This window comes from Hemibagrus wyckioides, linkage group LG08 (assembly GCF_019097595.1).
Source record: "Hemibagrus wyckioides isolate EC202008001 linkage group LG08, SWU_Hwy_1.0, whole genome shotgun sequence".
NCBI lineage: Eukaryota > Metazoa > Chordata > Actinopteri > Siluriformes > Bagridae > Hemibagrus > Hemibagrus wyckioides.
In genome coordinates, this window is record NC_080717.1 from 12,392,387 (window position 1) to 12,407,335 (window position 14,949).

Sequence of the window (14,949 nt, forward strand, 5' to 3'; positions counted from 1 at the left end):
ACCTATTTCTAAATAATTGGCTTACATCCTAGGTCAGATTCATTTCTAACATCTATATAAAATAATATTTAACAATTGTCAGGACTTACACCATTAGACTTTCGTTGCGCATGTTTATCATCATAGATAGTAACTTAAGAAAAACTCTCTTTATGCATTAATCCATGGGTTTCCTTGTAAACCTTAACTGTACAATTTTTGTACTATCAGACCTCTGCTGACTTTTATTTCTTTTTACAACTGGAGTTCAAACAGTGTTGAGTGTGCGCACAAATTAAAAATTACTCTTTGGTTTCAGTGGGATATACAACATGAAAATGTAAACATGTTCAGGAGAATTCATCAATAGAATTCAAGGAGTAGTAGTATATGATAAACTAGATGACTGTAGTTTTTTGAATAGACTTTAATCTTGGCTTACCAGCCTGCTAAACATACCAAAAATGTTATGCCACATTAAACTGTTTTGTTGCCATTGATTACAAAATCTTAAAATGTGTAACAGTTAAGCATGTAAATAAAAAGGTTAAATGTATATAATATATAATGAGTAAAATGTTTAAAAAATATTGAAACATTTAAAGGTTACAGTGTTTATATGCCAATATGCTTTTATGCACTTGGGATGTTTATACTTAGTTGTTATAAACAGTTAAGTATGTACAGGTTAAAAGGCTGAGACGAAGAAGACTTTATTTTTGTGACATATACATTACAGCACTGTAAAATTTCTTTCTTCACATATCTCAGCTTTGGAGTTTGGGGTCAGAGCACAGGGTCAGCTATGATACAGCATCCCTGGAGCAGATGGGATTTAGAGCCTTACTCAGGGCAATGGCAGCTTGGCAGTGCAAAGGCTTGAACCCCAGCCTTCTGGTTTGGGTTGGTTGCTAAGGTTCTGCTACTATGCTAACTATTTTGGCTGCTAGGGTATTGCTATGAGGTATCAGGTGGTTCAACAGTGTTTATTAGGAGGTTTTAATACAATCCTAGTTGTTTGCAGATTTGTAGCTAGTTTGGCTGCCAAGGAAACATTTCTTGTTGGTATGGTGTTGCTAGGTGGCTCTTATGGGGTCCCTGATGGTTGTTAATAAAGCAAATAAGTAGAATACTTTGTTATTGTTGAAGGAGGGTAAATGTAATTAGACAAGGTTTATGTTAGTGAATACATTTTTCTAAGAGGATATAAATACAAAACTGAAATGAAGTTAAAATGTGTTAAAATTATAATGTGTATATGAGAGGGTGAATAGCATGTAATAGTAATTAACAGGTATACTGATATTTATACTTGTCAGTGCATAGACAGTGGAGTCATTTTGAGGATAAACACCAGTCCGTATCAAAGCGCAGGCCTACATACCCATGTCTAGTATGTGTATATGAGAGATTTGCTCTCTATGAAATTCTGGAACTTTTAACTAAAATCAATTACTTTTAATCAGTATTAATGGCTGCATATTACAAAATCCTTGCAACAGACTGAGTTTGTTTCCATAAACAACTATAAAAGGTTACTCAAAATGCTCAAATGCTCCAAACTATTCACCAAATTGTTTTTTTTTTTTTTGCTTTGGCAAAAAGAAGAAAGAAGAATTAGAAGAAGAAGAATGTTGGATTTTTTTAAACTAACAAATAAAATTTGTTCCACCATGATCATGAGATCCTGTGTTCTAAGGTTTTCTCCCACTGTCCAAAAATTGAGGTTGGTAGCTTGAAAACACGCATGCAAAAATATGAGTGAATGTGTATGTGCATGGTGTCCTGAGGTGGACAGGTCAGCCTTATTTTGGGCAGAGCTGCAGTGGCCCAGAAGTCTATCCTGGGAACAGTGCATGCAAGGCAGCAAGGTGACAGTACTTCCTGTGATCCCTTTTTGAACATTATTATTTACATAAAATTAATATTCTACAATTAAGTAAATATTTTTAAGTTTTGTTATGGCACAAAATTTGGTGTGAAACATATTCTGACTTGTTAATGTATAAGAACAAGTGTTTACTCGCTTGAAACTTGCTAAGCAATGAGTTACCGTCTATGTAAACTTTTCGCTTTTCCGGAAATAACATGACGGTATACAAATAACATAAAATCACACCAGTGGACCAGTCCTTATGCACTTCAAAACCGACACAAATCTAAATTTGAGAAAAATCTTAATGTGTCTGCCGGGGCAATATTCTATTATAATGAAAGTTTAAATGTGTTTCCCAGACAAAACATATAAGGCCACGTCCCCGTGTGCGTTCCCGAATTCATTGTATCCGTTTCCGTGACATCACACAACCTCTCCCCTGCCTGCAGCAGTGGGCTATCATTCTTTAGAAAAGAACCAGTTAATCAGCTTGAGACGAACTGCTGAACAAGATGGCGGAGTGAGTGGATTGCGCTTTGGGGGAAAAAGTAGCGACTACTTTTCTTTAGTATTATAACAGATACGGTTCATTCGTTTATGTCTGCGTTTCACTGTGAGATAAGTTTGACCAAAGCATAAAATCGCCCCTCTATTTGAGGTGGTTTAACGAAAGCGTCGAACACAGGGCCGTATATAGCGTCCTTCCTATGTAAGAGGTTAGCTAGGTTGTTTTAGGCGTTTTGACAACGCTGTTGGAGAACTGGTCGATAATCTATAAGATTTAGAAGAGTACGCTGAGACGAACACCTATAGATGACCGTAATTATGAAATATTCTTCTTCGTGAGTGTCCAGGGACGATAGATAGACGACGAGGTTTTGGTTTAACTAGCTAGCATACTTCGACTGATCTGATTCGGACAGGAGAAAAGAACCGAAAGCTAGATAGCTACTAACAGATTAAAGAGACGCAGATATTCCATTATAAAACGCCGCCATTTTACAACGATTGAGTAGTTTCTAGGAAGCACAAAAAGTCATGGCTAGTAGCAGCGGTTCTAAAGCCGAATTTATAGTCGGTGGAAAATACAAGCTTGTCCGGAAAATTGGATCAGGATCATTTGGAGACATTTACTTGGCTATCAACATTACAAATGGAGAGGTAAGGTCAAAGTCCATTAGTGAAGAGTTCTAAAAAATAATTCAAAATAGCGTTTATGTAAAACGTGCTATCGAAATAGGCCCTTTTATTTCAGAATTGTAATGTTGGAATCATGCTGGTTATGCTGACTCACTTTCATAACTTGATAGCATGTTATTCATCTGGCTTTAATTTTATCATGGGTGGCTAAATCTTCCTCTCGTAGCTAGAGTGCTTTACAACATCCTACTGATGAACGTAACTGAATTTTATTTATATAACATTTATCCACCGTACAATTAGAATTTATACTTCGGTATTTATTTTGTATTTAGGAGGTCGCTGTAAAACTGGAGTCGCAGAAAGCGAGACACCCTCAGCTTCTGTATGAAAGCAAGCTGTATAAAATTCTTCAAGGGGGAGTTGGAATTCCACACATCAGGTAAGATATGTTTTAGCAGAAAATTATGTGCGGCACATGTTCAAATAACAAACTCTACATTTGCGCCAGTTGCAAATGGCCGCTCCTCTTTTGTTGTGTTTGTTCAACATGTCCTCCCTTTCGATTAGAAAATGGCGGCTGAAAGAGGTCGAAAGCAAGTTTCCGGATATAGTAATAGTTTGTCACAGTAACTGGTATCGTTTAGCCTGAACGTAAACAGTGTGTTCTGTTTTGCGTTTGTGCACATTCAAAGACTTATGACTTTTTAAAGTCGCAATTTAAATGGTTGTTCCACTAGCTTAAGTAAACCTTGCCATATTGAAAATGGTAGAATGGCTTAATTCACTTGCTCGCAAAATTCACTTGTACATCTAATTTTAGATTAACTAGATTAATTAAAAAGAATCGCACAGCAAGAGGCCTAAAAGGACGTCTTAAAATTAATTCTGCCTATATAGATATAATTACATATATATATATATATATACACACACACACCCATGTCTCAGCTCTTCAGCGAGTAATTGAACTTGGATACTCTACAGTTTACAGCTTTGGAAGACTAATTGTTTATTAATTATAATTAGAAGAGGATGTGTTTTTTTTTGCCACTGCTTTATTAATGAGGGATCTGCAGAAAATCTGCATGTAAAGTTAGGCATAACAAAGTGAAATTTTGTGTTTTTGTTTTAAATGTCTTTCATCAACGTGATGGTTAATGGTTTCCTCCATTCCCAGTAGTACCATTTGACTGTCAGTTGATGTTGGTGCTAATGGGAATTTCACCTTGCTTCATCCCCACTTAAAAGAACTGGTGTAGCATGAGCTCAGACTTTTCATACTTTCATCTGTGACCTGTCTTATTGCTTCCTTTGTATACTCTTAAGCAAACGCATAGCTGTTGCAAGCATCATAGTTTACCCATTGAAAGCCATCATACTTGATATCTCAAACCATTAACTAACCAAGCATAATTAACGATCAGTTGCTGATCTTGTCCCCAAACCAAGATAGACAGAAGAGACAACTTAAAATGAATAGGTTAGTTTAAGTGGCACTTTTGGCTGTATTGCATAATTCCTGACTATCCAGTACAAAGCTGTGTTTTAAAGGTTGTATTGTCAGTTAGAATTTTTGGTGCATTTTCCATATGGCCACATAGTGGACATACTTTGAGGACTTGTATTCTGGAACTTGGAATCCATTATTGGTTTTCTTCATTTCTGATGTTGGATTTCCTAAAGATGTTGCATGTTGCAGGAAAAAGTATGATAGAAGAAACTAAGCTTTCAACCTAATTTTTAGGATTTTAGACCTTAACCCATATTTTTGTGACTGATGTTTCTTCTTCTATCAAACAGCATTGAAAATGTGCTGGCAGTGTCTCCCTGTGATGTCAGAGTGGCACCCAACTAAGGATGCAACTATAGTTAACCCACGGTTCAATACGTACCTGTTTTTAACCACGGTTTTTGGTTCGGTTCGGATGACTTGGCAAATTAAAGTGGTTTTTTTTCCATTCTTCTTTGCTTAGGTGACAGGAACAGTAAGATGTTAAGAAGGAAAAAAATGGTTTTAATTGCAATTCTCTTTATTTTACTTAAATGCAAAAATCAACTTGTACACATTCATAGAGTACTGAAAATAGTGAGATATAAAAAATATTTTGGATATATAAAAAAAATGAACTCTGGCAGGTCACAGCATGTCAGCTTCATGAGTTGCATGCACAATATTCACTGCATCTGTCAACTCTTGCCAAATTAGCGCTTGTATGACTTTCTTACAGGGCACGGGTTTGGAGTACAGTGCTCTTTATTTCCCAATCTGCTATGTACTGAGCAGTCATGGTGAGATAACTATCTGTTGCCTGTGAGGTCCAACTATCTGTTGTTGCAGCAAGACTTTGTGCTTTAGCCAATACGTTTTCGATTTTGTTGCGCATCTTTCTGTAGAGGTCAGGAATTACCTTGGTGCTTAAAAAAAGGATGTGGCGGTAGCGTGTAACGGTCCGAGCACTATTATAAGGTGACAAAAGCCCACATCACCGATCACTGAAAACGGCTGTAAATCTTTCTCTCGGAACCAGTGGGGTATGAATGCTGGAAGGAATCGGCTAGGGACAGTTGCTTTTTGGATGCTGGTGTTGCCTGCTCTGCCATCCTGCTTCCAGACAGTGATATCACGGGGTGATAGCGCTGCAGATGCCCAGTCATGTTGGAAGTATTTTCATTTGAGTAGGTAGGTAACAGTGCTTGCACAGTCATCATCGGCATCATAGTCAACAACAAATCCGAAATGTACCCACACCACAGATTTGAAAGACGGCGGTGCCTCCTCGTATTTCTGTCTCACTTCACCTGCTTGCCATGGTTAGATTGTGAAATCTGACACCAGCGTCGCAAGCATGTTTAAGCACCCCTAACTTTAGCGTGCACTGATTGGATATTTACTTACAGGCAGGTGTCTGTCTCAGTGTGTAGACATACAGTACAGGCAAACACAAACAGCCAGTTCAGAGAGTAATAAAATGCATGAAAACTTTCAATGAAAAACCGGGAAAAAAAATGTGGTTCACATACGCTTATTGAACTGTGGAGGTCGTACCAAATGGTTCAATATTATATTGAGTATTGTGGCACCCCTACACCCAACCACTAATCTCTAATGAAAGTACCAACCAAACAAATTGGCACCAGATTAGGACTTTTCGCACTGTGCCCTGGGTTATCACTGTTCTAAACACTGCATTTAACCATGGGTAGAGGAACATTTTACACTGGAAATTTAGAAGTGGAGTTAGCACCGTTTTTTTTTTTTTTTTTTTTTAACCCTGCATTGCAGCACCAAACGTGTACATTGAGAAACATTCATATAAATGATTATCAATAGACAACCAATCAGAAAGTGAATCACACAATGTCTCATCATGTGAAAACCAGGATGTTGCAACATTTAACAAACACAGCTTGGTAGTGCCTGTTGGCAAAGCATTGAACATTGTGGAAGTGAGTTCTGTAGTGAGGGGGGGAAATGCCTAATACTGAAAGTAGTGGATGCTGGATATCAGCATACACCTGGTCAAGTATGTGACAAACTTCTAAAAAGGTTAGAAATCTGTGAAAGATAATGCATGCTTGGTTGCAAACCTGTCCCTTTTTCCCTTGCTAATACAAAAGCACAGATGTACCTTGTAATTTATACCTTTTCTGTGCAAATAACATGGAAGGCAGTGGAACAGGAAATTCAACCTTCTTTACATTAATCCTTCCAAAGAACTTGTTTGTGTTGACAAATCTGACAAATTTTTGATAAATAAAGGAGGGTAATTCACTGAACATTTAATTCACAGGTAGTTATGTCTAGAAGATGCTGGATGAAAGGGGAGCTTAGTGGAGCCCCAGAATGGACATGGATGCCAAAAGATTTACCCAAATAAATTTTATGTCCTGAAAATCACTGTAATTTTCAATTACTTTGAGAACAGCACCAATGGTCTCAGGGTCTATTTGAGATCATCTGCATACAGGGATAAAGAATGCCCCCTCTGTATCTATTTAATTGCCACGTATAGTACTGTGTAACAATTTTAGGCAGGTGTGAAGAAATGCTGTGAAGTAGGAATGCTTTCAAAAGTATATATATTAATTGTTTTAAAACTAATTGTGTGCACAATTAGTGAACAGAACAAAAATCTAAATTAAATCTATGTATTGTGACTACCCTTTGGCTTCAAACTACTGTTCTTTTGCTCCCTTCGGGGTCACCACAGCAGAACATTTGGTCTGTATATTTGATTTTGATGCAGATTTTATGCTGGATGCCCTTCCTGACACAACCTTCCCATTTTATCTGGGCTTGGGACTGGCACTGTGAGTTAAATCTTCAGCAGTTAGATTTCTGCCTGAGCATCAAACCTGGGCTGCCTCAATGAGAGCACAGGATCCTGCTGCTGGACCACCAGCGGACATTTTGCACAAAGTCTTGCACAAATGAACTGATTATAGCTAGCAGGTGCTAATGATCATCAGTTTCATATGTAGGTTGAAACAGTCATTAACTGAAACAGAAACAGTTGTATAGGTGGCTTAAAACTGGGTTAGGAACAGGGGGTTGAGGAAGACATTTTTTACATCTCGGGACACCATGGCAAGGCACAAAGCAGTTATATGACATCAGTTTCTCCTAGGCAAAGATTTTAAAGCAGTCTGGGGCTTCAAGATGTGCTCCTCAAGCTCTTTTGAAGAAGCACAAAAAGTAGACTGTAGACACATTGGTTGGCCAAGGAAGCTTAATGCAGCAGATAAGAGAGACTCCATGCTTACTTTCCTTCGACCTTGGATGACGTCCAGCAGTGTCATCAGTGAACTGGCAGAAAAACCAGTGGGACCCAGGTACACCCATCTAATGTCTGGAGAAGTCTGGCCAGGAGGGGTCTTCATGGAATGGTTGCCGGCCAAAACGCAATACTTCCGATGTGGTAGCATGGCTAAGCAAATCGAGTTTGCAAGAAAACATACTGTTAAGCCCGAGATTATTCATACTCGGGCCAAATTTTGAGTAAAAATTTTTATTTGGTGAATGGGTATCCTCTGACTGAAAATGACACAAAGTGTGCAAAGACTATAAGATGTAGTGTTGGAGATATATCTCTGAAAAATCTTAGCTTTTTTATTTTTTTTTAAACATTTTGACAATGTTCCATGTAAAATTATTTGTATCCCAGATGTTAACACAAAACTGTCAGGAATTGCAATCTTCTTGAACCATTCTAAATGCTCTTGGTAACTTGTAGCATGTTCTAAAGCATTCTTATCAACTATAAATTCAGTTTGGTGGTCAGTTTCTGGTCAATTTCAAAAAATCAGTTTTAAAAAAATCTAGAAGAATGTGGTAGGAAGCCAAAAGTGACCCCTGTGCTGGCAAGACTAGTAGTGTGGGAGGCAAAGAAGAATCCAAGGATCACCAGCAAAGCTGTCTTGAATAATCTGAATAATGATCGTACCAACATTTCAAGGCAGACACGCCAGCGGACACTGAACAAGTCTGGCCTCTATGGACACAGACCAAGGAAGACTCCACTTCAATACAAGGCACAGAAAAGCTCTTCTAGCAAAGAAGAAGCCTCTTGGTCATTCATTCTGTCGACTGAATTGTTTCGACATTTGGTATGTAGCTTTTGTTTGGAGAGAAAAAAAAAAAGTATTCAACTCTAGCATGGTGGTGGGAGCATAATGCTTTGGGGGTGTTTTTAGCCGATTGGCCAGGCAGCCTTATGTAAATGGCATCATGAGGAAATACTACATTAAGATTGTGGAGCCAAACATCAGATATTCTGCAGAAAAACATGTCCTAGGAATGCAGTGGACCTTCCAACAAGATAATGATTCAAAACACACCAAAAGTGGCCAAGAAATGGTTGGCAGAGATCAATATCAATGTTTGAGTGGCCAAGCCAGAGTCAAGACCTAAACCCAGTTGAAAATTTGTGGAGAGAACTGAAGACCAGAATGATGGTAAGGACCATCCAACCTCCAATGACCTGGAGATTTATGCAAAAGAGGAGTGGTCCAAAATCCCAGTGGAAATGTGCAAAAAAAACTTGTCACCAATTATAAAAACTGTTTGACAGCTTTGATGAAGTATAAAGGCTTTGCCATTGATTTAGAAAGGGTTTGAATAATTGTGGACATAATTGTGGAATGTCAAAATGGCTTTAAATAAAAAAAGCTAATATTCTTCACGAATCTCTAACACAATGTCTTTCTTTTGTCACCTTTTTGTGGCATTTCCAGCCAGAAAATGCCCATTTGTCAAAAAAATGTATTTTGACATTTGGCCTAGGTATGCTAAATTTTTGGCTTAACTGTAGGAACTAGGTGCAGAAAAATGGCAGCAGGTGCTCTGGACTGAGGAGTCAAAATTTGATTCGATATTTGGCTGTGGCAGGTTCACCAAAGGGCTGGAAAGCAGTACAATAATGAGTATACGCAGGCTTCTTGCAGGAGGGTTCTCTGCAAGTTTAGGGCTGTGTTTCTGCAAATGGAGTTTGGAGTATTAATGGTGTCCTTAATGCTGAGAAATGCATGCAGATACTTATACATCATGCAATAGCATCAGGGAGGCATCTGATTGGCTGCAAATTTATTCAGCAGCAGGACAACCCCAAACATATAGCCAATGTAACTAAGCACTATCTTCAGAGTAGAGAAGAACGGGGAGTCCTGGAAGTGATGTTTTGGCTTCCACAGATCCCTAATCATCTGGGATTACATGAAGAGATGTGAGGCAACCTACATCCACAGAAGATCTGTAATCTGTAATCTGTTCTCCAAGATGTTTGGAACAATCAACTTGCCAAGTTCTTTCAAGAACAGTGCAGGTGTACCTAGATGACTGCTTTTATAAAAAATAAAAAAAAATAAAAAAAAATGCTATAAAGTAAGACTTATCACACCTGCCTAAAACTTTTGCACAGTACTGTATGTTTATATTGGTCTTAATAATAAAATATGCCCCAGACCTACTTTTTTTTTTCTATAATTTAAAATAAAGGCCACTCTACCCTGTCAAATGTCATTTTGGTCTCAAGTATTATAATAGTAGAATCCCCTGTCCTCCTTAAGTGATCGATATTGCTCAGCACACCGCAAACATTATCATATGCCATATCTAGATTTCATGAATCTTGTCTGGTCTGAAATGACAATATATGGCAAACCTTTCAAGCCCCCAAGCTAAAGCTTTGGTCAAAACCCCATAATCCACATGAAGTAAACTAATAGGCAGATAGGAGAAACAGTTTGCTGGGTCTCCACCGAATGAACAAGCCTGTGGTGATGGTGGTAAGGAAATGCTCCCTGAGATGATGTGAAGAAGAAACCTTGAGAGGAACCAGGCTCAGAAGGGAACCCATCCTCATTTGGATGACACTGGACAGTAAATAATGTAACTAACTGATTAATGTCCTTTCTACGACAGCAGTCAATGGCCCATGAGGAACTATTAGGTCACTGTAGTTTCTGAGTTCATTATAGACACTAATTCCTTGCTGTCACAAGCTGACAGATGAAATCCAAGCGGAACTCCAGCTGACCAGGAGCCTTACAGGAAGGCATAGACCGGATGGCTTCCAAGAGTTTTTTTTTTTTTGTTGGTGCAAGGGGCATTTTAATTTGGGTTTTTCACCTCGTTTCCACAGACTTCAGAAAATTAGAGAACTTTAAATGGTACAAAAAGTACTGATAATTACTAATGGGTAAAATGTAATGTTACCCTCATTCTAAATAGCTTTTAATAGCGCTTTCCTTCTATATTTTTCAATTGATAAGCAAGTATAGTCTTTCTTAATTTATTATATCTCTTACTGAAAAATGAATTTATTAGCATGTTCTGTGTAATCTAAAATAAGCCTAGACTTAATTAGTTAATAGAAATCCACTCATCATAAGCTGGTGATGTTACTTCAAATAGTTCACCTAAGCTTCTACATTTTCTAAAACTTCTAGCTTCTAATTTTGTCCTTTTGTGGATTATAAGGTGTTTTTGTTGTTTGTTTTTGTTTTGAGATGGCAAATCTACAGTACAAATCCTAAGCATCCACTGTGCTGAATTTGTGTTTCTTCAAAAGTCCAGCTGATATGTCCAAGTAAATTGGCAGCTCTGAGCCACAGTGGGTTAGTCTTTTTTTCAAGATTTTAATTTCCTTCTCATTAAAATGCAGAAAACAAACTAGAATACTTCTCAGAGGAGGATTGGGATTGCTTGAGGTGAAAGTGGAATTTGCATCTTGGTGCAAGAACGGTACCAGACCCACTGTTTTCAAATTTGTATGACACCCATCATCAAAGTTGTCCGCCTTTGTCTTCAATTGTTCAACTGCTATCTACAAGTTAGCTAGTTTAGCTAGTTAGCGTATTATTTATAAGCAATTTATTCTCTGTTCACTCTGTCCAATGAGTTTCACTATCAACGGCTTGTTCAGAAAAGGCAGCAAATGAGTTCTGGAAACAAAGCTGGCTATTCCATGAAGCTGTTTTTTTTTTTTTTTTTTTTTTTTTTTTAATTCCATCAAGACTCGAACCATTAGACATTATCTTGGACAAAATTATAGACATATTCAGTTGATGGCCCATATATCAGCCTTACTAATGTGTTTGAGCCTTTTTCATTTCCTTCGGTTTGTCTTAAACTTGTCTTAGGAAAATCTGTGACACCTTGGAATGTTAAAATTAATATGTACAATAAGAGTATGCAAATATAAAAGTGAAGTTTGTGTGGTGCAAGTAATGTAGACTTTCTCACTCTGGGTCATTTTATTGTAGTCATGAGCTGATTCTGAAATCTAAGATTAGATCTTTCATTCAGATGCATTTTATTTGTCTAGAAAGTCTAAAAGACTGGCATACAACAGAAGTTTCAATACTTTTGGTTATTTAAATTGATATGGGTGTTTTCCTGGGAGAATTACATTACACATGCTACAAATCAAATGTGGTTTGTGCATATTTTGCCTAGCTTGCAGATTCCCAAAGTAATCCAAAAGAATTGGGCAAAGATCTTGATGAAATACACCCCGTTCACCAAGAGCATAAAAGCTGACTGGTTAACAAATTCTCCTGAATATGGTTTTGCTACAATAAATGTCTTTTAGCTACAACTTTTTATACTTCTATAGAGTGACTATGTATTCTTGTTCATACTTTTCAAGCTGTCATAAATGTAAATATTACTTTTAGATAAATAGTAAAGAATATTCAAGACTGACGCTAGTCAATTGTAATATGGCAACAGAAAAGAATAACTCCTAAAAATTACTTGAGCATGGAAAACGCAGAGCAGAATTTGGTACATTACTAGAAAATTGTAGAAATTGCTACTTTACAATACTTTTGGTTTTTAATTGGTTCTTATCTCCAGATTTCCAGATCTCCAAAGCACTGGTCAAACAAATTAAAGGAATGCTTAAATCGCACCTATATCTTGATGAACTAAATGTACAAGTTGAAAATTTATACTTATATACATTGTAGAACAAAATGTTGTCACAATGGTCAGTGGAAACCAAATCATCAACCTATTGAACTTAAATGCAATGTTAAAAGAGCTGCACAAATGTGACAAGTGCTTGGTCTCTTCATCTGCTCTATTTTTCACATCATGGCCTATTCGGTAGGGTGGCTAGACGGATGCCCTTTCTTGGGAGGGGGAAACATTGAAGCTCAATCTACCCCAGCCATGTTAAATTTAAACGTCTCGTCGTTATTGGAGATCAGGCCAACCACCACGGTATCGTCCGCAAACTTCACAATGTTGGTGGAGCTGGAAGTGGCCACACAGTGAAAGGTATACAGTGAGTACAGCAGGGGGCTCAGAACACAACCCTGGGGGGCTCCAGTGCTGAGGGTGAGTGAGGGTGAGACATGGTTGCCCACCCGTACTGCCTGAGGTCTGTCTCGCCGGAAGTTGGAGATCCATCGACACAGATGGGCTAAGGCCCAGGATCTCCAACTTAGTGGAGAGTATGGAGGGAATTATGGTGTTAAACACTGAACTGTAGTCGACAAACAGCATTTTGACATAATTCCCCTCCCTGCTGTCCAGATGGCCCAGGGCTGCATGATGGAGGTGTGCGATGGCGTCCTCAGGGATATTCAGTGTTTTAATGGGGTTGATTACCGTAGTTGCTTCTCTTGCCACCCACATCACTGTCAAAGACCTTTGTGTCTGTACGAGTGGTGTAAACAGCTGCCTGCTGTTCAAGGTAGCCCTCTACCATGCCAAAACAGGAGTTTCTCGCACATGAATTGCGGTACGGGTCTTTTATTGATGGAGCTCCTGTTTGGTTTTGAGGACAAGAGTGATTGTGCCACTGGCATTGCTTTGTACAGTGCTAAATTCAGTGTGTGCAAAGCAGTGTGTGACCTCATATGGTGAACACTTGTACATTCTGGAACAAAAAATGGCTTTTCATCTCCAGTTCTTTGCTAATGTAGTGGACAGTAACAGTTAAGTAGTCTCTTTGAGGTCTCTCTGTGGCCCTGGATGTCCATACATTTGCTATTCTAAAAAGAGAACATGGCTACTTAAATACTGTGGGTAGAATCATTTGCTGCAACTCAGGCTTTTTTTTTTCCTCACTCTGACTGTTTTGGTGATGTCTTTACAAATAAGACATCAAGTATAAGCTTACTGTGCTTACTGGCACACTGTTGCTATTCACTCAACTACATTTGGTCTGCCATTGTTACACTATTCTGCTGAGATATCAGTGTTTCTTACAGTAGATGAATGTGAAGATGTTTTTGATTGCTCCCAGCTTACTCTCTCTGCTCGCCATTGCATTTATTAGTGTACAGGTGTTCCTCTTAAAATGGTAAGTGAATGATATGCACAGTCCATTCATGCAGATGAAGGTCCATGGCATGGGTTGTTGGTGCCAAACTTACTGGTTTGATTATTTTAGAAACTGCTTTTCTCCTGTGATTTTCACTCTCTAGAGTTTACATAGAATGATGTGGAAAAAAAATACATCCTTTGAGCAGAGGGTCTGCAGTCTGAAACACGTTGTCGAGATCAAATAAGAATGGCCAAAGTGGTGTGAGCTTACAGGCAGTTTATTGTAAGTCAAATGAGCACTGTTTACAACTGTGGTCGTCAGAAAATATGTATATGAAAATATGTAAGTGATGGGACAAGTCATGTAATGGAAGAAAATGTAAACCCATAAAACAAACACCTTGTTACATTTCAGCTTTTCTTTTTGTTATTACTTATCATTTATGCTATATAATTTAACATTTCCTTTTTTTTTCATATTTGTCATGTTTGAGAGTATATTTCAGTGAAGCAAACAGTCACAAAACTGTCATGCAAGGAGTTGTTGGAAATATTGGCTACAAAAGTCTCGTTTCATTATACTGCAATTTGGGATGCACTAATCCTAATATTGGATACTCTTTAGAAAGGATTCAAGTAGCCAAATCGGGATGCAGTGCAGGCGATTTTCCTTTTGTTTTCCACACCATTCTGTGTAAACTCTAGAGACAGGGTGAAAATCCAAGATCTGCAATTTCCAAAATACTTAAACCAGCCCATTTGGCACAAAAAAACATGCCACAGTTAGTCACACAGATCATATTTCCCATTCTGATATTTGATATGCCACGATGGAATGGTTGGATAAATGTATAAATGATTAAACAAGCAAGTGTACAGGTGTTCCTATTAAAGTGGACAGTGTGCAATATAGTGTATGCATTACCGGCACACACTAAGGACTTTATTAGGAGCACTATATTAATTCTACAAGATGTTGAATTCCTTTGAGTTTCTGGTCTTGCCTTGTTTCTTGATGCATCTTCTAAGCAACCATTAGGAAATGACTAGAACTGTAGCCATTAAGGGATGCACAGAACATTCCCCACATTCCTCTGCCAGCCTGGTAATGTCTAAGTTTATAGAGTTACATGCATGTGATAATTGTGTGAAAATGTGATAACCGGTGATGGTA

General features: G+C 38.0%; 1 protein-coding gene across 4 annotated transcripts in view; it reads left to right on the top strand.

Annotated features, from left to right (window-relative positions):
- Positions 1 to 2,316: 2,316 nt before the first annotated feature.
- csnk1a1 (casein kinase 1, alpha 1) overlaps positions 2,317 to 14,949 on the top strand; it is a 39,789-nt gene continuing 27,156 nt past the window's right edge. For 2 of the 4 annotated variants that reach the window (XM_058396553.1, XM_058396552.1), the window contains exons 1-2: positions 2,317 to 3,016; positions 3,331 to 3,437. In XM_058396553.1, coding sequence (XP_058252536.1) covers positions 2,894 to 3,016; positions 3,331 to 3,437 — 230 coding nt within the window. In that variant the 5' untranslated portion in view covers positions 2,317 to 2,893. The remainder of the gene's footprint in view (positions 3,017 to 3,330; positions 3,438 to 14,949) is intronic. The other 2 variants (XM_058396551.1, XM_058396554.1) reach the window with 2 other exon arrangements.